The 24,677-nt window shown below is 46.7% G+C and overlaps 1 protein-coding gene across 1 annotated transcript in view; it reads right to left on the bottom strand.

Moving 5' to 3' along the window:
* Positions 1 to 276: 276 nt before the first annotated feature.
* The window catches only part of ASMT (acetylserotonin O-methyltransferase), a 136,216-nt gene continuing 111,815 nt past the window's right edge, over positions 277 to 24,677 (bottom strand). Inside the window, exons 8-9 of the mRNA XM_066599871.1 lie at positions 5,235 to 5,357; positions 277 to 527 (exon numbers count right to left, since the gene is read on the bottom strand). Of these exons, the coding sequence (XP_066455968.1) occupies positions 316 to 527; positions 5,235 to 5,357 (335 nt within the window). The 3' untranslated portion in view covers positions 277 to 315. The remainder of the gene's footprint in view (positions 528 to 5,234; positions 5,358 to 24,677) is intronic.

Genomic DNA, 24,677 nt, shown 5'->3' with positions numbered 1-24,677 from the left:
TGCCCCTCACATATGTCACAAGACATTTTTAAACAGTTTTATGAGAATGCTCATTCATAGAAAGGGTTTCTATTTTGTATAGATGACTAGATATGTACAATCTAAAATCTGAAACACTGGTGACATCTACTGGACATTTTCTTTGGAACAACTGAAGAAATTCAGCTTAAACTCAATACATCTTTTAAATTTTATTAGCAGAATTATTAGACTGTTACAATAATGTAATGGTGTTGCTTGTAATACTCGTGCCTCATTAACAGTTACAAGTTTCTTCATACAAATAAGTCAGTAATAAGAAAATGAGACTTGGATCTACTTCCTTGCCAATATTGCATCATATAGCTTTCCAGTTACTTTGACTTCAATGTCCCTGAAGCCAGAGTCCGTAAGGAGCTTGCTATATTCTGATGGAGTCCGTTCTTTGCCTTCTGTCTGGACCAACATGCGCAGTGAAAACACAAGCGAACATATTGGACCACTTTTGTCCTCATTTAGAAGGGTTTCAACTATCAGTACTCCACCTCCTTAACATGAGCAAGAGAGAAAAAAAAAAAAGTATCATCAGTTATTTGTCACGATTTTCTAATCCTGTCCTAACAGTTCTGTCCAAGACCATTTTATAGTTAACAGTCTACATTGGTTTGCATTCTCAAAAAAATGTACAGTCGAGTCACATTATTATGACCGCCTCCTACTTTTGATGTTACCAGTTCGTACCCATGAAAAAAGTGCTTTGCCGTGGGCTGGCATATAAGGCGTGCCATAGCCTGTTTGCTCACATCACTCGTCATGGGTGAAAGGGGTGATTTATCAGAGCTACAAAAGAGTGATGATTATTGGCTTTTAGGACAAGGGTGGTACTAGTTCTTGAACAGCACAGTCAGAATCTGTTTATATCCTGCTGTGTGGAAACTATACTGTGAGCCGACAAATGGAACCATTGGGAATAACAGATGTGGGAATTGAGGAGCACCATGTGCCATTGATGCGGAAGGTGAATGTCGGCTACGAGGGTGCGCAAGGGCCAACCACTACACTACAGTAGAGCAGCTCACTGAAAGTCAGCCAGGAGGCTACCAAACATGCATCTAAAACCATTCAGTGAAACCTACTGCATATGGGGCTCTAAAGCAGACGAATAGACCTAACATAGGTACATTGGAGAAAAAGGCTTCAATTTGCACAGCAGTATCCAAATTGGACCACCGCTGAGTGGCAAAGGGCTGTCTTCTACGATGAGTCACGTTTTCTGCTTTATAGTATGGCATTATACTACATTTTCACAGGCAGTCTATCAAGCCACACCACAAGCATGGCTTATGATAGGCAATCACCCATGGCAGCCCCGGGGGCCTTCAGGACTGCACCTCGTGATCTCATTGCTGGGGCCCTTCGGGACCATGGAAAACCAATCGGGGCATTTAAATGCTGCTATCAGAACTGTCAATAGCATTTACGGGTTAACAGCCATTATAAGCGTTTCCAGCAGTCGGTGCCAGAAAATGGTCATTATGACTTTATTTAGGGGTAGTGTGTGTCCACTGCGTGTCATTATAGCTAAAAAATAAGCCATTAAATAAGCTGCATGTGGAAGTAGTCTATTTCACCACTGTTCCACATTACAGTTTCAGAAACCTGTTGTTTTAAGAACATTATGTTATTAGCAATTTGTAAGTTAACATAAGGAAACATTCAGATTGCATATAGTAGGTGTTATTGTTTAGTTGTCATGCATGGGTTTGTGAATGTATGCATCAAGGTATAAGTATATATGTTGCCATTGTGATTTTGCAAGCACTGCACCTCTATTTCCACTATTAATATGTTGGCTTTTCATAAATGTAGACAGGTGGTGGTATCGCCTTTTTAAGAGATCAGGCTGGAGTGTTGGTTAGAAGGTTGGCCTTCTGATTTGTGGTACAGAATGACGGTGAGGAGTTGTAGCCTCAATGTGCCATTTTGCAGGAGGCAGCACAGGGTCCTCTCTAGTGAACTCTGTGGTGATGTCATTGACAATGCAGAGGTGTTGAGATGCTGCGCTGCAGTATTGCATAGGGAGGAGCTGATATAGGTAATATCAGGTAATAGGTAATATAGGCGTGGAAGCTGCTTCCAAGTACAATCAGTCAGGCACACACCCTGCCTTGTGCAACATCCTTTTGGTGGGTTCTGGTGAAACTCAGTTCTACATAGTAACATACATAGTATGTTAGGCTGAAAGTAGACAACATTCATCTAGTTTAGCCTGTTTCCATCCCCCTTGTTGATCCAGAGGATGGCAAAAAAACTCCAATGAGGCGTAAGCTAATTAGCCCATTTGGGGGGGGGGGGAATCCTTCCTGACTCCATAGTGGTAGAAAGAATAATCCCTGGATCAATGTTTTGAAAGTTCTACCTGACTCCAAGACCCGAATTAACAACCCCACTGGTTATTTAATGTCTAGATCCTGTAATATAATAGCGCTCTAGAAAGGCATCAAGTCCCCTCTTAAACTCCTCTATCGATTTTGCCGTCACCACATCCTCCGTCAGAGAGTTCCACAGTCTCACTGCTCTTACAGTAAAGAACTCCTATGTTGGTGATGAAAAGTTTTGTTTCTTTAGACCAAGAGGGTACCCTCTTGTTACCATTGCAGTTCTGAGAATAGACAGATCATGGGAGAGATCCTTGTATTGTCCCCTAATGTATTTATACATAGTTATTTGGTTGTACTTTAACCGTCTTTTTTCTAGGGTGAATAATCCCAATTTTGATAGCCTCCCTGGATATCCCAGTCCTCACATTCCGTTTATTAATTTTGTTGCCCTTCTTTGTACCCCCTCAAGCACTGTAACATCTTTCCTGAGCATCGGTGTCCAGAACTGTACGCAGTATTCCATGTGAGGCCAGACAAGTGCCTTATATAGTGGAAGAATAATGTTCTTGTCCCTCGCCCCTATACCTCTTTTAATGCACTTTATTTGTTAAGGCTACACTCATCTAGTACCCACTGGTCTTGTTCCATATCACTTTTCCCTAGCAGTACCCTATTTAGTGTATATTGGGGACATCCGTTTCTCCTACCCATGTGAATTACCTTACATTTATAAATGTTGAACTTCATTTGCCATTTTTCTACCCAAGCCCCCAGCTTATCTAGGTCCGTTTGCAGCCGTACCTTGTCCTTCTTTGTATTAATTACCTTGTATAATTTCGTATTGTCTGCAAATATTGATATTTTACCGTGCAGTCCTTCTATCAGGTCATTGATAAATATATTGAACAGAATATGGCCCAATACTGAACCCTGTGGCACCCCACTAGCAACTGTGGCCCAATCTGAGTATGGACCATTCATTACCACCCTCTGCTTTCTATCTCCAAATCAGTTCTTTACCCGACTATACACGTTTTTGCCCAGACCGAGCTGTCTCATTTTATATATCAGCCTATTATGCGGCATGGTGCCAAATGCTTTAGAAAAACCCAGATATACAAGATTAATAGACTCTCCCATGGCCAGCCTATAACTTACTTGATGTAGAAGCTAATCAAATTGGTCTGACATGATATACCTCTTATCAACCCATGCCGATGAGGAGTTATGCCATTGTTTTCCTTGAGTTATTCCAGGATGGCATCTCTCAGAAACCCCTTGAATATTTTTCCAATTATTGAAGACTTACCAGCCTGTAGTTACCAGGCTCTCTTTTAGACCCCTTTTTGTATATGGGAACCACATTGGCAATATGCCAATCCAGTGGTACAACCCCAGACTCAATAGTGTTCCTAAATACAAGAAATAGTGGTCTGTTTATCACGTCACTTAGTTCCCTTAGAACCCTTGGGTATATTCCATCTGGACCCAAAGATTTGTTGATTTTAATTTTTTTCTAACTGGCTCTGTACTTCCTCCTGTGTTAGACAGGTGATATTTTGTGGGGGAATCGTTTTATCCCCCTGCATTACATGTGACATTTCTTTTTACTTCACAACTGCAGTGAGTAGCGCAACTGTAATGAATAGCTGGAGAAATTTGCCTGAAGAAGAACCCTGATTAGGTTCGAAAGCTCACTACACATCATTTATTTTTGTTAGCCATTAAAAGGTATTATATCTACAGGATTGCTTGGTTTCTCTTGCAGGGAACAATCACATTAAGCTGGAGGATCTCACTGGGAAGCGACATAAGACTAAAGCATGGTGTTATGGAGCCTTGAAGAACAGTATGTCCTTGTAAGTGGGGTCATGTCAGTTAGAGAAGCCCCCCTGAAGCAAAGGAAATTAGGCATTAAATGTGAGGATGCCCTTCTGTATGAAATATAAGCGCCACCACAGTGCCATGTGAGTGTTGAACTGGTGAGACACCCAAGCATTAGTTTGTTTGGTATGCCACCAGATGTAGTTTTGGAGACCCAGAAAGGTTTCCTCTTCTGGGATGCAGGTTGTGTAAGGTGCACAGCATGGCCCAAGAATAAGATTGGAAGTGGCGAGTCACCATCTTTCTGAAGAGCCCTACTACCGATACTGGCTAAACTGCCTAAGGCCTCCCTCACAAAGACTAAATTTTTTTTAGCGCTTAGCGATGTAAGAGGCTCCCATTATTTTCAATGGAGTCTCTCACACAGCCACAATTTTCGAGTGGAGTCTGTTCTATTTTTGGGCATTTAGCACTCCTCATCATTGAGCATTGCTCTGTCCAAAAAGGAAATTAAAACACGGCAAAGCACTGCAATTTATTTGGGAGCTCGTCGTTGGGCCACTGAACTTGGCTCGGAGTCAATTTCTGCCAGAAGCAGACATCTGTTCCCACTGCAGTGGACTGAATTGTTATTGCAGTCAAAGCTTCCAATCATTTTGATAGGCCATGAGTAGCTTTTTATTAGGGCAACCCCTTTAAGGCCTGTAACAAAATGATCATATCTCAGTATATAAAAATATGCTAAAAAAACAAAAACATTTCACATACTGTATATTATATACATATCAAATAGCCTTTTTTGTAGATTTCCATTAATAGATAATTTTTTTGCCCATTTCAGACATTTATAAGGATAAAACAATAATACATTTTAAATGTAGTTAAAAAAAAACACTTGTTTGGGTATGTGGCTTCCTTGTAGGTTTTTTGTGGTGTTTTTGTTTTGGTGACTGGTAAATCTGTTTCTGTGATTTTTGCCAAAAATACTGGGAAAAAATAAAATCTACAGGGAACATTGTGAACCAATGCAGTTCCAAATTATGAGCTCACCAGGTTTACAAGACTGGTAAATCTTCCTCAGAAGTTCAAGGCATTTTTCGTCTGTCCAGTCATGAATAATCCTGGCCATAATATACAGGTCTGCCTCAGGAATAGGATCATTAAAGAAGTCTCCTTTGATAAAGAAGAAAAGACATTGTCAATTTAATATATGCAGACAAGACAATATTTACAATAAATCACAATAGAACAATGCTGACCTTATAGTCTTTTGTAAAAGGTTTAGATACATGCGAAAATGTATTGTTCCCTCAATGACCACAAGGTGTCCAGACCTTGAGGCAACAAAGCAGAACCAAGCTATGATGCTTCCTCCACCATCCAACTGTGAAGCGCGAGGTTTTGGTGTGCAGCTTTTTTCCGAATATAGTATTTTGCATTTGTACTAAAAAGTTCTACATTTGTCCATAAAACATTTTAGAGAACCATTGTAAAACATCCAGGTGTTGTCTGGCGCGTTTGAAAGAGCTGCAGTTTTTGTTTTTTCTAATGGCAGTAGCTTCATTTGTGTTGCCCTGCCATGAACACCATTTTTGTTCAGGGTTTCTAAGAGTGAACACATGAAGAATTTTAGCACTTGGAGAGCCTTCTGTAGGTCTTTTGCTGTTATTCTTGGGTTCTTTCACAGCTCTTTCAGGATTGTCCATTGTGCTCTTGATCAGGGGCGTACTTAAAGGAAATGTCTCGAGGAAGCAGTGAATTTTTTTTTTTGCCCAGTCCCCCTAATTAAGCATACATTACTAAGCCCCCCTGTAAATGACTTTTCTAGCTGGTTTGTACTTACCGTTCCAGCGTTTCAGCAACTTATAAAAGGTTCCCCAAGATGGCCGCCGGCTTTTTTCCCGTCGCTTGCTGTAGCCCGACGTGCGCGCTCCCGAGACGCTGCCAGCTGTGTCTCCATGACAACACGACGCCCCGCAGCCGCCGACCGAACCCCTGGAGTGAACACGGCCGACCAGTCACCCACCGCCAGGCAGCAGGTAACCGGCGCAGCCCCCGGCCCCCCCACGCTAGACCCGGCTCCCCCGCGCTACCGCCCCGGCTCCCCAGCGCTAGACCCTGACAGACGAAGGCCCCCTCGGCCCAGCGCTAGACCCCGGAGCCCAGCGCTAGGCCCCGGAGCCCAGGTGAAGGCCCCGGAGCCCAGCGCTAGGCCCCGGAGCCCAGCGCTAGGCCCCGGAGCCCAGCGCTAGGTTCCGGAGCCCAGGTGAAGGCCCCGGAGCCCAGCGCTAGGCCCCGGAGCCCAGCGCTAGGTTCCGGAGCCCAGGTGAAGGCCCCGGAGCCCAGCGCTAGGTCCGGAGCCCAGCGCTAGGTTCCGGAGCCCAGCGCTAGGTTACGGAGCCCAGCGCTAGGTTCCGGAGCCCAGCGCTAGGTTCCAGAGCCCAGCGCTAGGTTCCAGAGCCCAGCGCTAGGTTCCAGAGCCCAGCGCTGGGCTCCGGAACCTAGCGCTGGGCTCCGGAACCTAGCGCTGGGCTCCGGAACCTAGCGCTGGGCTCCGGAACCTAGCGCTGGGCTCCGGGGCCTACCGCTGTGGCCCGGGACCTTCACCTGTTAGTGAAGATCACCCCCCGACCCATCACTTACCTGGGGGGCTTCTCGGGACAGCTGGGCTGCTGGGCTGGGCTTCTCCGCTGGGCAGCTCCAGTTTCTGCACCTTCCTCTAACAGAGGATGGTACAGAATGGCCGCTCCAGCGCGCTCCCGAGCAGTGACAGCTCGTCTGCGCATGCGCAGAAGAGCTGTAGCGGTGAGCACACTGAAGCGGCTCGTGCTGAAAGGAGAAGACCGGACTGCGCAAGCGCGTCTAAAAAAGCAAGCTGCCAGCGAATTTAGACGGAACCATGGAGACGAGGACGCTAGCAACGGAACAGGTAAGTGGAATAACTTCTGTATGGCTCATAATTTATGCACGATGTTTATTACAAAGTGCATTAATATGGCCATACAGAAGTGCTTACCCCCACTTGCTTTCGCGAGACCTCCCCTTTAAAGGCTCAGGGGTCAGAGTGCAAATGTTCAGCTCTCTGCTGCAGCCGGTAATGCACTCTATGTGCGTTTGTATATGGCGGAGGGTGGCCTCTGGGCCACTGTGACCACGGACGGTAAGCCAGTGCTTTTGATGTAATGTTAAGGCCCCCAGTACACTATCAAACAGCACATGGACAGATGTCCAACATAAGCTGTAAGTGTGCTCTTGGCTTAACAGAGCAAGCATCCCAGGGAGAGTAGCAACATCCTGTACTTTCTCCATTTGCAAATAATTTGTCCAACCATGGATTGATTTACACCCAGGTCTTTGATAAAGCTTTTATAGTATTTTCCAATTAGATGTGAGTCTACATTTTTTTTGTATGTCAGATGTCAGTCATTACCCCAATGCTCAATAATTATCAAAATGGTACACACTGGTAAAGTGTTATTTCAAATGTTAACACAGTTACTAATAAAATATTCTGAACATTACAGGTTACAGTTAAATTTATGTAAAAAATCTGCATACTCGGACCATATGCTGCAAGAATGTATAATTATAATCCATCCTTTGTAATTAATACTGATGTCAACAACCATAATTACACCTGTATGATATGTTACTGAAAATACCTATAAAATCATTGTAAAGAAAAATCTTTATAAAATGCCTTTTTAACCCCTAAAAAGTTGCTAATTTGTGTTAAAATTAGATTGTTAACTCGATTTCTTGCAACCACCCTAAATTAAGCAATCTAAAATCAAAGTCACCTTAGGGTACTAACAAACAAAACCAAAACACATTTTTGGTATTGCTACGCATTAATATAGCACACCATTTATCCTGCACGAAGAAAGCAAAAAAGCCAGAATTGTACTTTTGAGCTACCCTGTCGCAAGAAAAAAAAAAACAGGAATAAAAAGCGATCAAAGTTGTATGTACCCTAAAATGATACCAATAGAAAGCACAGGATGTCCCTGAATAAACTGTTTCACACAATTGCATAGGCCGAAAGTTTAAAGAGCTATTTTTTTAAACAAACTACTACAACTACTATTTTACACTACAACACTATTTGACATTATAATCGTAATAACCTACAGAATAAAGTTATGTTATATCTGCCACAAAGTGTACACTGCATAATCAAGGGCCCCGCCTCACCTAAAAAAATTGGGGTGTGTAGGGGGGGGGGGGGGGGGCATATGCTGTCATGATGACCTCAAGAAAGGGAATTAAAGATAGGATGAATTCCTATTTTCCCCTTGCCATCATGACAGCATACATTGGATGAATACCAAATCATAAGACGGGCTTTAGGGCGAGACTATAGCCTGTGACACCTTCCTTCTAAAGGCCATGTCTGGACCGGCCTCGAGGTTAAGTCTGTAATGTTTTACAAACGTGTGGCTACTAGACCATGTGGCAGCCCTGCAAATCTGATCAGTAGAAGCATGGGCCTTCTTTGCCCAAGAACACGCTATGGCTCGAGTGGAGTGGGCCTTTAGTCCCTCAGGAGGGGAAATGCCATGGGACTTGTAGGCCTCTTGGAAGGGAAGAGCACTGAAGATAGGAATCTAGGATAACACCAAAAAAAATTTCCTAGGTTCTGGATCTAGGCTGGATTTCTGAGAATTGATGAGCCAGCCTAAACCCTGCAGTAAAGAGAGAGCGATCTCTAACTGTGAATCCAAGATTGTGGGGGACTCCGCCATGAGGAGGAAGTCATCCAGTTAAGGGATAATAATTTTCCCCAATCCGTACAAATGTGCTATCATTTCTATTACCACTTTACAAAAGATTCGTGGGGCGGATGAGATCCCAAAAAGGCAGACAGACAAACTGAAAATGGTAAACTGACCCCTCTATCTCTAAAGCAAATCTCAAATATTTTTGGGAATTGGAATGAATGGGGACATGATAATAAGCATCGTTTAGGTCAATAGTGGCCATGACGCTATCTACGCCGATCAGCAGGATCGTAGTTTTAATTGTTTCCATTTTGTATTTCCTGTACATAATAAAGTCATTCAAGCTTTTTAAGTTTATGATGGTTCGATGCGAACTGTCTGGTTTTGGCACCAGAAATAATGGGGAATAAAACTCCTTCTGGGGTCTTGTTCATGAACAGGGATGATGACACCTAAAGCTAACAGGTTCTGTACCCCTGTATGTAATAATGCCTGTTGGAGGGAGGGAGATTGCAGAGGAGTTATCAGAAATCTCCCGGGAGGCAGTGAACTAAACTCAAAGCTATAATCTTTGGTTATCAGACCAAATACCCATTCATTAGCAGTAATGTTCCGCCATTCACTATGAAATGAGGATAATCTCCCACCCACTTGTTGGGGGGCAGCAGGACCGGGATTGTCTGATGGATCCTTACCCCTTCCTCCTTTGGGATAGGTCCATCTTCTGGTTTGCACTTTCCACACATATCCAGAGGATGAGGGACGAGGTTTGAAAAGCCTTTTAGGGGGTCTATCTACTTTTATCCGCCACCTTCTCCAAGAGGTGATCCAGGTCTGGGCCGATAATATGATGACCCCGAAAAGGAAGGGCGCAAAGTTTGTTCTTGGATGAGACATCTCCTGACCAGGCCTTCACCCAAGCAACTCTTCTGGCGGTGTTAGACAGAGCTGCTGAACAGGCCCCAAAGTGGACTGTTTCCATCGAGGAGTCTAAGAAACTGGTGGTCATCTGTAGAAGGGGAGACAGTTAGCAATCTCCTCTCTCATGGGCTTCTGGTCAATTAGCGTATAAAGCTGGTCTAGCCATATAGCCATTGACCTAGCTTCAGAAGTGGCAGCGATATTGGACTTGATGGTAAGGGCTGATGCAATCCAGGCCTTACGCATGACAGTGTCAACCTTGCTGTCTATTGGGTCCCTTTGGTGCGACACATTGTCAAAAGACAACCCAAACTTCCTTGTGACCTTTGAGATGGCTGAGTCTATTTTGGGAACTTCTTCAATGGTAACCATGTCCTCTTTAGAACATAGGAGTCACTCTTTAAAGTCCTTTGATATTATTGGACTATGTTACATGTACTGCCATTCATTTAGGATCAGGTGTCTCAACGTAGCGTTTACTGGGAGCACTGATTTGCTCCATGGCATAAGACCAGCAAACATCTCGTCCTGTATCAGAACGAGGCTGCTATGTCTCCTCCTCTACTCACATGGTTTTACGCACTGCTTTAAGGAGCTGGTCCATGTTAGTAGAAGAGAAGAAATACTTTTTCTACTCCTGAGCTTCCTCACTCAGTTCCCCTATAGAGAGGTTATTCCCTATGTCAGATTTGAAGTCTGATGCCACGAGAACAGTCTTTCTTACAGACATGGAGGCCTGCAAAATTTTCGACGTGCACGACGCACAAAGTAGTTTAGTGTACTTGTTGTCTAACCACTTTAGGCACATTGGACATTTTTTGCTCTTTCTCTTGGCCCCTCTAGGCTTCTGTATATCCCTGCCTCCAAGACATGGAATACAGTTGTTAAGTGTTAGTGTCATGGTGCAGGTGCATTGGTCAGCCCACTGGACCACTCACTGTTTGTGGAGTCTCAGATTCCTCTCCGGCGGACATCCCAGCATCAAACCTATGGAATCCTTTAATGTTACTGGAGGTCAGGCCACCATCACTGCAAACCACCAACATAGCTCTCCTTGCAACTGCTGGGTTTTGAATTTTGTGGTTTTCCCTTCTAGGCCATGACTCCTTTAGAGCTCCAGCCATGGCTTCGCCTCTTTTGCGGGGCATCTGACTTCAGCTTGCATCAGACCCGGAAGTAGAAGAACCTGCTGGTGAGACTCCGTTATCCTGCCGGTGCCGCCGAAATGACAGCCACGGCGGCACCGGCAGACCCTTCCTTGGGCTCCGGTCGCATAGCCACCGGTTGGAAACCAGGTGAGGTACTACCCACTGGGGGAACCAGGCTGTAGTGGAGGATCTGTTCCGACAAATGGTCCCGGCAGACAGGGGGGCCCTTCCATGTGATCCTGCCCACGCTAGCCCTCCGAGGCCCAGAAGGGTAAGTTTTCCCTGGGGAGGTAAGGCAGTGTACAATGAAGTTTCTCTGCTGCTGTTCTGTACGGACAGGAAGACACTGGTGTTTGGTGGAGGGGTAGGTTCTTTTATGCTCTGCCGGTCCTGTCCCCCCAGAGCATCAGAGGAAAATCTCCAACGTATGCTATCATGCTGACGAGGAGAAATATAGGTATTCCAAAAGGTGTACTTACTATCTCATGCAACTACTGTATCTCAGTGCAGATTCAGCAACAAGGTACAGTGCCATTCATGCAAGTGTGGTTTAATATTATCTCAGCCACTTTGCTGTTTTTATTGTATACATTAGTAATCTACATTAGAAGGGTTGTTCCACTTCTAGCAGTTTTGTTGCAGGAAGCAGACAACTCTGTACATTGTGCAGTGGCCTGGGTTGGTATCTATGCATTTTGAATATTGAATTAAAATATGAAAAAACAAACAAAACGTTATTTGCTTTTATTTCTTCCTTTATGTAACCAATACAGTTTTATATACCATACCTTTAAGGAAATGTATCCGTTCATCATCTGTTGCAAAATATTTCTTAGCTGCATCAACAACTTTTGGTAGGTCCATAATAGTCACTGTTGATTCATTATATGTAGAGAGAAACCATTTCGCAAGAGTTCCTGTACATCCTAGAATAGAAACATAACATTTTTGTTATGCATATATTTTACCAACAGTTTACATGGAGAAAACAAATCTAAGTAGAGCAAACCATGTCACTACTATACATGTTTTAGGTAATCTGTGCATTTTATGAGATAAAGGGTTTGTGCTGTGTGATGTTGTAAAACGCAAAGCTATATTGCAGAGGTACAACTTTTTCTGGACTGAGAGCCATATTGCCATACTGAATCACTTTCAAGGACCACAAGCATATTCCCATCTGGGACATTTAAGGCATATTCTAAGTATATGCCATAAGAAAACAAAGTTCCACTTCTTGGAATCTACCTATTAGGAGAATAGGGGTCACCTACAATCAACAGTCCAGAAAGTATTGGACCATGCATGTGGCTTTCCATTGTAGAAGAATGTCGAGGTAACGGCCTGGCATCTCATAAGTCCTATAAACTACAATGAACACGACTGCTTGCCTATACGATGCCTCTAACTCATACTTTTTTTTGGAACGCCAAGCGGGCAAAGAGATTTTCTCCTTCAAACATATGGGACCTAGACATGGCTACACAGTGCACCCTTATCAGGGCAACAGGAAGGGACAAGCACTATGTAGCACTCGTCTTCACCCCGACATGGGAACCCCATGTGAGCAGCCATGCAGATATTTCTGTGTCCAGACTACACCAGCCAGAAAACAAATCTTTCACAAGAATATTTAATAGTGATTTGAGTAGTATTTCACCTCTTGAATTCAAACCTGTTAGAATTTTTCAATCAGGCACGTTTTTTGTGACACACATATCAAATTTTATAAAATTAGTATTTATGTAAATTAATATTTTGTGAAATATAGTTTACCTAGGAAGTTTTTGATTAGGATTAACAGGAATATTTTGCTTCTGGGATGTCTCTCTTCATAGTCCAGCAATAGTTATCAAGCATACTAGGACTTCTCTTTCCTTGGTGCCTCTGTTTTATCATAAAACTCTGCTGATGGAAACACTCACCATGCTGGTCACTGACAGCCCCTAGATTTTCTGGGAAGAAGTCCAGGTAGGGGTACAAGAAGTGAAGTTTTATGGGCATATTGCATGCCATAGCGTTCTATAATTACACAAGATCACTCAGTATATTAATAGTTTTCTAATTTATAATTTCCAAGAAAAGCAGACATTTTTAAATGACAACCAGGCAGCTTTTTGCAATGGATCTTTCATCATCCATCACTGATCTTATTTGTGGCCCTATGAAAATTCCTTCTTTCAGTTTCTCATCACTAGCATTGGGAAAACTAGGATTAATTTTACCGTTAATCTGTTTTCCATGAGTGCATCATGACAGCACACATGAAGGTTGCCCTCTCATCCCGCAGGAAGAGGAGAGTTCAAAAGGCTACCTCCTACCACCATTCTCTAGGGACTTCAAATTATCACAACGGATAGTTTCCTATCTGCCACCTGTGGCCCCCAGCCAGACTGACTAGTATCAGCGGTTACCAAAATAAATGGGGATAGGGACCATTGAACCCCTCTTGAAGTTACGGGGTGACAGCCACCATTCTGGGGATTTTTATAATTGGGTGGACAATTTAAGTTTTTTGTCTAAAGACATTTGCCATGTATCCCATGTCGAAATGATTTCCTGCTTGAGGGGCCTAAAGTGGAACTGTGCCAAAAGGACCATCTGCAGACAGGAAAGGCTTCTCTTATAGAGACAGAGTCTCTTTTCTTGAATCTCCTTATAGAAAGGATGATATCCTCCCTTTCTGTTTAAGGTAAAAAGGAGTAACCCTTTGAGGAGTCAAGTAGTGCCCCAAGAAAAATCTTTTGAGTGTCTAGGATTAGGGGGGATTTTTCAAAATTGATAAACTATTATCCGAGTTAGATTGGTTTAACTGTCTGCCCCAGGTGACTCTCCATAGAGTCCAAGCTGTCCAAAACAATTAGTAGATCATCTAGATAAAAAATGTTAAGTTCTATACCCCTGAGATAACCAATGATGGTTGCAGACAAATTAGCGTGGGTATACTGCCTTAGTGATATTGCGGTAAAGCAAGTCAGGGAAGCAGAGTGCTAGATACATCGCAGTCAAGCGGTGGGACAACCTTAGTAACGAGTATCCTCAACATTCTCCTATGTCCGGTATTGTCTAATGTTTTGTTATTTCCTAAGTGTGTTGGGCTTATGTTGGTAAAAATGAGAGTGGCTGGGGTCTAGTTAAGACTAAGAGACCACGATTTTGAGGTTAAATTGTTTGATTGCCACCTCATTACGCCACATTCGCCTGTGGTCCTGGTTTTCTGCCTTAACATTCATTGCCCAGTTGAAGAGATAGTTGAAGGATTGTCTCAGAGAGATAGAGGAGCAGGCGATAGTAAGTGGACACAGTATTGAGAGGTGTCCGTGCCACCAGAATCAGCCAGAGGGCTGTGAGAGAACAGAACAGGAAATGTTTTAGTGGTTAGGGCTCCAGTTGGGGAGGCCACAGGAACACTACAGAGAGATAGGCATGAGGCAGTCTAAGCCTCAGGAAGGCATTTTAGCATGTGAACTGGTGCGACAAGGGAGGAGGATGTTACAAGAAAATGAGTAAGTTAATGAAGGGGAAAGATTATAGGCACAGGAATAGCGGAAAACCATAAGGGACAGAAGTTAAAGTAAGATTGTAGCAGTTACAAGATGGCATTTGTTTCATGTGCTTTGAAGTAAAGACAAAGGAAGGCCAGACCTTCTTCACCATCTGAGAGCACTGCCCTAGCCGTGTCACGGATGATGTTTTTTTTTTTTTTTATTAATTCACTTTTTATTGAAAGAGTTTTTCATACAGGGTATTCAAACTTACATAAGTACCAACTGTTTGTCTAAACATCAATAACATGGAGTACAAGGAGTTTCTTACAAAATTGTATGCGAGTGTTACCATCATAACATTATATCTTTATTAGAGATGAGCGAACGTGTTCGTCCGAGCTTGATATTCGTGCGAATATTAGGGTGTTCGGGATGTTCGTTATTCGTAACGAACACCATGCGGTGTTCGGGTTACTTTCACTTCCTTCCCTGAGACGTTAGCGCGCTTTTCTGGCCAATTGAAAGACAGGGAAGGCATTACAACTTCCCCCTGTGTTGTTCCAGCCCTATACCACCCCCCTACTGTGAGTGGCTGGGGTGATCAGGTGTCCGCCGAATATGAAAGTCGGCCCCTCCCGCGGCTCGCCTCAGATGCCGTGTGAGTTAGATGAGGGACAGTGCTGTTTGTACCGGAGCTGCTGTAGGGAAAGAATTAGTAGTTAGTGTAGGCTTCAAGACCCCCAAAGGTCCTTATTAGGGCCACTGATAGCTGTGTGTTGGCTGCTGTTAGCAGTGGCAGAGCGTTGCACCCGGCATTAGGGACAGAAGTGCTGCATAGGCAGGGAGAGTGTTAGGAGTGAGTGTAGCCTTCAAGAACCTCAACGGTCCTTTCTAGGGCCATATTTAACCGCGTGCAGTACTGTGCTGGCTGCTGTTAGCTGTGCTGCATTTTTTTTTTCTTCTCAAAATCGCCTCTGCAGAGCATTGCACCCTCCATTGATACTGCAGGGAAAGAATTGTGTAGGCAGGGCCACAACACAGTTATTCATTGAATATACGCAGTGCTGCCTTTTGGTGGAAAAAAACTGAAAATAATTCTATTTGTCCTGCCTCTGTCCGTCCTAAGGGCGGTGGACACGTGTCGGCTGCATGTGCGACGTTTAAAAATCAGACGCACCCAGCTACGTTTTACTCCTGGCTTCGCCATTTGCTTTCCTTAATTGGGAAAAAAAATACCTGCTCTGCCAGAGTTAATAACTCTGCTACCCTCACGATCTGTGCCACATTAGCAGGACCACAGCACAGTTATTAAACTTCTCATGTTCATTGAATATACGCAGTGCTGCCTTTTGGTGGAAAAAAACCGAAAATAATTCTACTTGTCCTGCCTCTGTCCGTCCTAAGGGCGGTGGACACGTGTCGGCTGCGTGTGCAACGTTTAAAAATCAGACGCACCCAGCTACGGTTTACTCCTGGCTTCGCCATTTGCTTTCCTTAATTGGGAAAAAAAATACCTGCTCTGCCAGAGTTAATAACTCTGCTACCCTCACGTTCTGTGACACATTAGCAGGGCCACAGCACAGTTATTAAACTTCTCATGTTCATTGAATATACGCAGTGCTGCCTTTTGGTGGAAAAAAACTGAAAATAATTCTATTTGTCCTGCCTCTGTCCGTCCTAAGGGCGGTGGACACGTGTCGGCTGCATGTGCAACGTTTAAAAATCAGACGCACCCAGCTACGTTTTACTCCTGGCTTCGCCATTTGCTTTCCTTAATTGGGAAAAAAAATACCTGCTCTGCCAGAGTTAATAACTCTGCTACCCTCACGATCTGTGCCACATTAGCAGGACCACAGCACAGTTATTAAACTTCTCATGTTCATTGAATATACGCAGTGCTGCCTTTTGGTGGAAAAAAACCGAAAATAATTCTACTTGTCCTGCCTCTGTCCGTCCTAAGGGCGGTGGACACGTGTCGGCTGCGTGTGCAACGTTTAAAAATCAGACGCACCCAGCTACGGTTTACTCCTGGCTTCGCCATTTGCTTTCCTTAATTGGGAAAAAAAATACCTGCTCTGCCAGAGTTAATAACTCTGCTACCCTCACGTTCTGTGACACATTAGCAGGGCCACAGCACAGTTATTAAACTTCTCATGTTCATTGAATATACGCAGTGCTGCCTTTTGGTGGAAAAAAACTGAAAATAATTCTATTTGTCCTGCCTCTGTCCGTCCTAAGGGCGGTGGACACGTGTCGGCTGCATGTGCAACGTTTAAAAATCAGACGCACCCAGCTACGTTTTACTCCTGGCTTCGCCATTTGCTTTCCTTAATTGGGAAAAAAAATACCTGCTCTGCCAGAGTTAATAACTCTGCTACCCTCACGATCTGTGCCACATTAGCAGGACCACAGCACAGTTATTAAACTTCTCATGTTCATTGAATATACGCAGTGCTGCCTTTTGGTGGAAAAAAACCGAAAATAATTCTACTTGTCCTGCCTCTGTCCGTCCTAAGGGCGGTGGACACGTGTCGGCTGCGTGTGCAACGTTTAAAAATCAGACGCACCCAGCTACGGTTTACTCCTGGCTTCGCCATTTGCTTTCCTTAATTGGGAAAAAAAATACCTGCTCTGCCAGAGTTAATAACTCTGCTACCCTCACGTTCTGTGACACATTAGCAGGGCCACAGCACAGTTATTAAACTTCTCATGTTCATTGAATATACGCAGTGCTGCCTTTTGGTGGAAAAAAACTGAAAATAATTCTATTTGTCCTGCCTCTGTCCGTCCTAAGGGCGGTGGACACGTGTCGGCTGCATGTGCAACGTTTAAAAATCAGACGCACCCAGCTACGTTTTACTCCTGGCTTCGCCATTTGCTTTCCTTAATTGGGAAAAAAAATACCTGCTCTGCCAGAGTTAATAACTCTGCTACCCTCACGATCTGTGCCACATTAGCAGGACCACGGCACAGTTATTAAACTTAGATTATTCATTCACTAAAGGCAGTGGGGCCTTTCGTTTTCAAAAAAGGGAAAAAATTATATTTGGCTGCAGTCTTGCGCCAATTTATTTCCTGCCTGTGAAATCAAATCACTGGTAATAAAGCATGCTGAGGGGTAGGGGTAGGCCTAGAGGACGTGGACGCGGCCGAGGACGCGGAGGGCCAAGTCAGGGTGTGGGCACAGGCCGAGCTCCTGATCCAGGTGTGTCGCAGCCGACTGCTGCGCGATTAGGAGAGAGGCACGTTTCTGGCGTCCCCACATTCATCGCCCAATTAATGGGTCCACGCGGGAGACGGTTATTAGAAAATGAGCAGTGTGAGCAGGTCCTGTCCTGGATGGCAGAAAGTGCTTCGAGCAACCTATCGTCAACACGCAGTTCTGCGCCGTCCACTGCTGCAAATCCGAATCCTCTGTCTGCTGCTCCTCCTTCCTCCCAGCCTCCTCACTCCACTACAATGACACCTGCTCAGGAGCGGGAACACTCCCAGGAACTGTTCTCGGGCCCCTGCTTAGATTGGGCAGCAGCGGTTCCTCTCCCACCAGAGGAGTTTATCGTCACTAATGCCCAACCATTCGAACGTTCCCGGGGTCCGGGGGAAGAGGCTGGGGACTTCCGCCAACTGTCTCAACAACTTTCTGTGGGTGAGGAGGACGATGACGATCAGACACAGTTGTCTTGCAGTGAGGTAGTAGTAAGGGCAGTAAGTCCGAGGGAGCAGCGCACAGAGGATTCGGAGGAAGAGCAGCAGGACGATGAGGTGACTGACCCCACCTGGTGTGCAACGCTTACTCAGGAGGACAGGTCTTCAGAGGGGGAGTCAAGGGCATCAGCAGGGCAGGTTGCAAGAGGCAGTGCGGTGGCCAGGGGTAGAGGCAGGGCCAGACCGAATAATCCACCAACTGTTTCCCAAAGCGCCCCCTCGCGCCATGCCACCCTGCAGAGGCCGAGGTGCTCTAAGGTCTGGCAGTTTTTCACAGAGACGCCTGACGACCGACGAACAGTGCTGTGCAACCTTTGTCGCGCAAAGCTCAGCCGGGGAGCCAACACCAACAGCCTCACCACCACCAGCATGCGCAGACATATGATGGCCAAGCACCCCACAAGGTGGGACGAAGGCCGTTCAGCGCCTCCGGTTTGCACCCCTGCCTCTCCCCCTGTGCCCCAACCTGCCACTGAGATGCAACCCCCCTCTCAGGACACAGGCACTACCGCCTCATGGCCTGCACCCACACCCTCATCTCCGCTGTCCTCGGCCCCATCCAGCAGTGTAGTTCAGCGCACCGTCCAGCCGTCGCTTGCGCAACTGTTGGAGCGCAAGCGCAAGTACGCCGCCACACACCCGCACGCTGAAGCGTTAACCGTCCGCATAGCAAAATTCATCAGCCTTGAGATGCTGCCGTATAGGGTTGTGGAAACGGAGTCCTTCAAAAGTATCATGGAGGCGGCGGCCCCGCGCTACTCAGTTCCCAGTCGCCACTACTTTTCCCGATGTGCCGTCCCAGCCCTGCACGACCACGTCTCCCGCAACATTGTACGCGCCCTCACCAACGCGGTTACTGCCACGGTCCACTTAACAACGGACACGTGGACAAGCACAGGCGGGCAGGGCCACTACATCTCCCTGACGGCACATTGGGTGAATTTAGTGGAGGCTGGGACAGAGTCAGAGCCTGGGACCGCTCACGTCCTACCCACCCCCAGAATTGCGGGCCCCAGCTCGGTAGTGGTATCTGCGGAGGTGTATGCTTCCTCCACTAAAGCACCCTCCTCCTCCTCCTCCTCCTCCTCTGTCTCGCAATCAAGATGTGTTAGCAGCAGCATGTCGCCAGCAGTCGGTGTCGCGCGGTGTGGCAGCACAGCGGTGGGCAAGCGTCAGCAGGCCGTGCTGAAACTACTCAGCTTAGGCGATAAGAGGCCCACGGCCCACGAACTGCTGCAGGGACTGACACAGCAGACCGACCACTGGCTTGCGCCGCTGAGCCTCCAACCGGGCATGGTCGTGTGTGACAACGGCCGTAACCTGGTGGCGGCTCTGCAGCTCGGCAGCCTCACGCACGTGCCATGCCTGGCCCATGTCTTTAATTTGGTGGTTCAGCGCTTTCTGAAAAGCTACCCACGCTTGTCAGAGCTGCTCGTAAAGGCGCGCCGGCTCTGCGCACATTTCCGCAAGTCCCACACGGACGCTGCCACCCTGCGCACCCTGCAACATCACTTTAAGCTGCCAGTGCACCGACTGCTGTGCGACGTGCCCACACGGTGGAACTCTACGCTCCACATGTTGGCCAGGCTCTATGAACAACGTAGAGCTATAGTCGAATACCAACTCCAACATGGGCGGCGCAGTGGGAGTCAGCCTCCTCAATTCCTTTCAGAAGAGTGGGCCTGGTTGGCAGACATCTGCCATGTCCTTGGTAATTTTGAGGAGTCTACTCAGGTGGTGAGCGGCGATGCTACAATCATTAGCGTCACCATTCCTCTGCTATGCATCTGGAGAAATTCCCTGCAAACCATAAAGGCAGCTGCTTTGCGCTCGGAAACGGGGGCGGGGGAAGACAGTATGCCGCTGGATAGTCAGGGCACCCTCCTGTCTATTTCTCAGCGCGTACAGGAGGAGGAGGAGGAGCATGAGGAGGATGAGGAGGAGGGGGAAGAGACAGCTTGGCCCGCTGCTGACGGTACACCGGCTGATTGCCTGTCATCCTTTCAGCGTGTATGGCCTGAGGAGGAGGAGGAGGAGGAGGAGGAGGAGGATCCTGAAAGTGATCTTCCTAGTGAAGACAGCCATGTGTTGCGTACTGGTACCCTGGCACACATGGCTGACTTCATGTTAGGATGCCTTTCTCGTGACCCTCGCGTTGCTCGCATTCTGGCCACAACGGATTACTGGGTGTACACACTGCTCGACCCACGCTATAAGGAGAACCTGCCCACTCTCATTCCCGAAGAGGAAAGGGGTTCGAGAGTGTTGCTATACCACAGGACCCTTGCGGACAAGCTGATGGTAAAATTCCCAGCCGACAGCGCTAGTGGCAGAAGGCGCAGTACCGAGGGCAAGGTAGCAGGGGAGGTGCGGAGATCGAGCAGCATGTACATCCCAGGCAGTGCAACAGTCTTTAAGGGCCTGGACAGCTTTATGGCTCCCCACCAAGACTGTGTCACCGCTCCCCAGTCAAGGCTGAGTCGGCGGGAGCACTGTAAAAGGATGGTGAGGGAGTACGTAGCCGATCACACGACCATCCTCGGTGACGCCTCTGCCCCCTACAACTACTGGGTGTCGAAGCTGGACACGTGGCCTGAACTAGCGCTGTATGCCCTGGAGGTGCTTGCTTGTCCTGCGGCTAGCGTCTTGTCGGAGAGGGTGTTTAGTGCGGCTGGGGGAATCATCACAGATAAGCGTAGCCGCTTGTCAACCGACAGTGCCGACAGGCTAACACTCATCAAGATGAACAAAGGCTGGATTTCCCCAGACTTCTGTTCTCCACCAGCGGACAGCAGCGATACGTAAGCAATACGTAGGCTGCACCCGCGGATGGAAGCTACGTTCTCTCTCACCATCCAAAACGGGGACATTTCTGCTTCATCAATCTGTGTCTAATATTCCTCCTCCTCCTCCTGCTCCTCCTCCTGAAACCTCACGTAATCACGCTGAACGGGCAATTTTTCTTAGGGCCACAAGGCTCACTCAAATAATTTTTCTGAACAATTTTTATAAGTTTCAATGCGCTTAAAAGCGTTGGAACTTTAACTTGAACCAATTTTTCGTTACACTGGGCTGCCTCCAGGCCTAGTTACCACTTAAGCCACATTAACCAAAGCGATTCACCTGCCATCTTGGTTGGGCATGGCCAATTTTTACTGAGGTACATTAGTACTGTTGGTACACCAATTTTTTGGGGCCCTCACCTACAGTGTAATCATAGCAATTTGTATTTTCTTCGCCTGCACTCATGGTACAGAAAGGTGTGTGGGGTTGGCCTACACTTTAGCTACATAAATGTAACTTTGGCCTTGGCTATACTAAGGCTACTGAAATGGAACTAAGACTGCGCTCCCACTATACTGCTGCTTCAGAATTGTTACTGGGGCCTGTCTTGAGTGCTACTATTGCTGACATGGAACGAAGACTGCGCTCCCGCTATACTGCTGCTTCGGAATTGTTACTGGGGCCTGTCTTGAGTGCTACTATTGCTGACATGGAACGAAGACTGCGCTCCCGCTATACTGCTGCTTCGGAATTGTTACTGGGGCCTGTCTTGAGTGCTACTATTGCTGACATGGAACGAAGACTGCGCTCCTCCTATAATGCTGCTACTGATATGTTAGTGGGGCCTGTCCTAATGCTATGGCTGAAATGTTACGAATTCTGGGCTCTGCCTATACCGCTGCTAATGGTATGTCTCTGGGGGTGTGGAAACAGAGGCTTCCCAAAGACATGATGGCAGCGAGGCCATTTCCCACCAACGCGGTTACTGTTAAGGTGCATATAACCACGGACACGTGGAGAGGACACGTAGTGCCTCAAAAACATCCCCCTCCTCCTCCCACAGGGAAAACATTCTTGGCAAATGCCTTTGCATTGGTTCGTCTGGTGGCAGTCCAAGAATTTCACCTTTACCGACACAACAAGAGAGCCCCCACACCATCCCCCCGCCACGGCCCACTTAATCCTGGCCGCATTCCGAAAACCAACAAAATACAACCGTGCTACTAGGTCCGCAGTCACCACCACATTACCACCAACGCGGTTACTGTTAAGGTGCATATAACCACGGACACGTGGAGAGGACACGTAGTGCCTCAAAAACATCCCCCTCCTCCTCCAACAGGGAAAACATTCTTGGCAAATGCCTTTGCATTGGTTCGTCTGGTGGCAGTCCAAGAATTTCACCTTTACCGACACAACAAGAGAGCCCCCACACCATCCCCCCGCCACGGCCCACTTAATCCTGGCCGCATTCCGAAAACCAACAAAATACAACCGTGCTACTAGGTCCGCAGTCACCACCACATTACCACCAACGCGGTTACTGTTAAGGTGCATATTACCAGTCTGACTGGGGCATGCAGACACCTTGACAGAATGAATAGTGTGTGGCACATAGGTTCCCCATTGCTATGCCCACGTGTGCAGCTCCTGATGGCGGTGGCACAGGATTCTATTTCTCATTGCTTCTGTACAGCATTGTGGGCTATCCCCCGCCCCTTTTAAAGAGGGTCGCTGCCTAGCCGTGCCAACCCTCTGCAGTGTGTGCCTGCGGTTCCTCCTCATGGCAGACGCACTTCTAAATAGACATGAGTGTGGCGTGGCATGAGGGCAGCTGAAGGCTGCGCAGGGACACTTTGGTGTGCGCTGTGGGGGGGAGGGGGGGCGGTTGGTCAGCATGTAACCCAGGAGAAGTGGCAGCGGAGTGTCATCCAGGCAGTGATTGTGCTTTGTTGTAGCTAGTGTGGTGCTTAGCAAAGGTATGCCATGCTAATGAGGGCTTTTCAGAAGTAAAAGTTGTTGGGAGGGGGGGGGCACTCTTGCCGGTATTGTGGCTTAATAGTGGGACCTGTGAACTTGAGATGCAGCCCAACATGTAGCCCCTCGCCTGCCCTATCCGTTTCTGTGTCATTCCCATCACTTTCTTGAATTGCCCAGATTTTCACACATGAAAACCTTAGCGAGCATCGGCGAAATACAAAAATGCTCTGGTCGCCCATTGACTTCAATGGGGTTCGTTACTCGAAACGAACCCTCGAACATCGCGGGAAGTTCATTTCGAATAACGAACACCCGAACATTTTGGTGTTCGCTCATCTCTAATCTTTATCAAACTGACATGTATCTGAACTGCCCAGCCTGGTCAGACACCTGGCTCAGAGGCTTTATTTATCTGGCCAGAGTGGGCATAGGTCATCACATTCAAGTACTTATACTTATAAAACCTTTACAACTTTTCAGTATGGTAAGACTTAAAGGTTAGGGGGGGGGGTACGAAGAGGGTGGGTGATGGGGGGGGGGGGAGGGGAAGGAGAGGGGGAGGGGGTAGGGGGGAGGGGGAGGGGGGGGGGTCTCAAATCTCCGTATTCAGACTTCAACCTTTAGTTCCGCGCTTGACGCCACTTAGGTGGACGTGATACATAAACCGTTGTTTCCCACGCGACACCTACTTTAATCAATTTGTGGATAACAATGTTATCACCCCATATCTCTTAAGTCTCTGAGGCGATTTTCAGGTTTAGTCGCCTGTATGCGGGCGGTCACGTCCCCACCGGGGGGTGCGGGGACGCGAGCGCCCTAGCGACGTCCTCCCGACATCTCCCAAATGGCAGCTCTCTAGACACCCTGAAGCTCTGTGGTCTTGCAGGCAGAAGGAGGTTGATCAGTCATGTCTCAAGTCTGGTGGAATGCTATGGCTCAGTGTTGGTGTGAGAAAATTGTTCTAGTGTATAGCATTTAAAGGTTGAGTTTGTTGAGTGAGGTGGATTATTTCCAGCTAGTGTCTTTACTTGTTCGCTACTTGGGTTTGTCTCTGTTTCAGTGCAGTCTGGTCTCTTCTTGTGTTGTATCAACTAGAGAGAATATTATAGAGACTCCGGTGGAGCTACTCGGCTTGAGCTTAGAAGGGACCGCTCCAGGGAATCAGCCTTGTGATGTGGTGCTAGAGCAAGAGTTTACCCAAGGCGACCATATTGTCAAGAATGTTGGGTATGTCGAGTTTGTCCAGCTAAGGATCTCCTCAAACTGGTATATCTGGTTGAATTTTGTTTTCCACATCGTAATGGGGAGGGGGGGGGGGGGGTGCTGGGTTTCTCCAGTGGAGGGGGATTAACGCTTTAGCTGCCGCCACCATAATTGAGGCTAGTTTGTCCTTTAGGGGATTGAATGACTTGTTTGGTCTATTTAAAATTATCGTGTCTGGCGTTAAGAAAATTGCTTTTCCCAGGATTCTATGCATTTCACTTTCAATCTCTGACCAAAAAGGTTTAATTATTTTGCAATTCCACCAGATGTGTAAGTAAGATCCCAATTCCTCCTGGCATCTCCAGCACCTGTTTGATTCTGCAAGTTTGTAGTTATACAACCACTCGGGGGTTTTATACCATCTGGACAATAGTTTGTAGTTGTTTTCTTGGAGGCGAACGCATGGAAAGACGCCATAAGAAGCTTTAAATATCGTTTTGATTTCTGCTTCCGATAACTTAATGTCCAGCTCCTTCTCCCACG

This window comes from Eleutherodactylus coqui, chromosome 4, assembly GCF_035609145.1.
Source record: "Eleutherodactylus coqui strain aEleCoq1 chromosome 4, aEleCoq1.hap1, whole genome shotgun sequence".
In the NCBI taxonomy this organism is placed as follows: Eukaryota; Metazoa; Chordata; class Amphibia; order Anura; family Eleutherodactylidae; genus Eleutherodactylus; species Eleutherodactylus coqui.
Note: the sequence above shows the minus strand (reverse complement) of the source record. Positions and strands in the feature narration are given on the sequence as shown.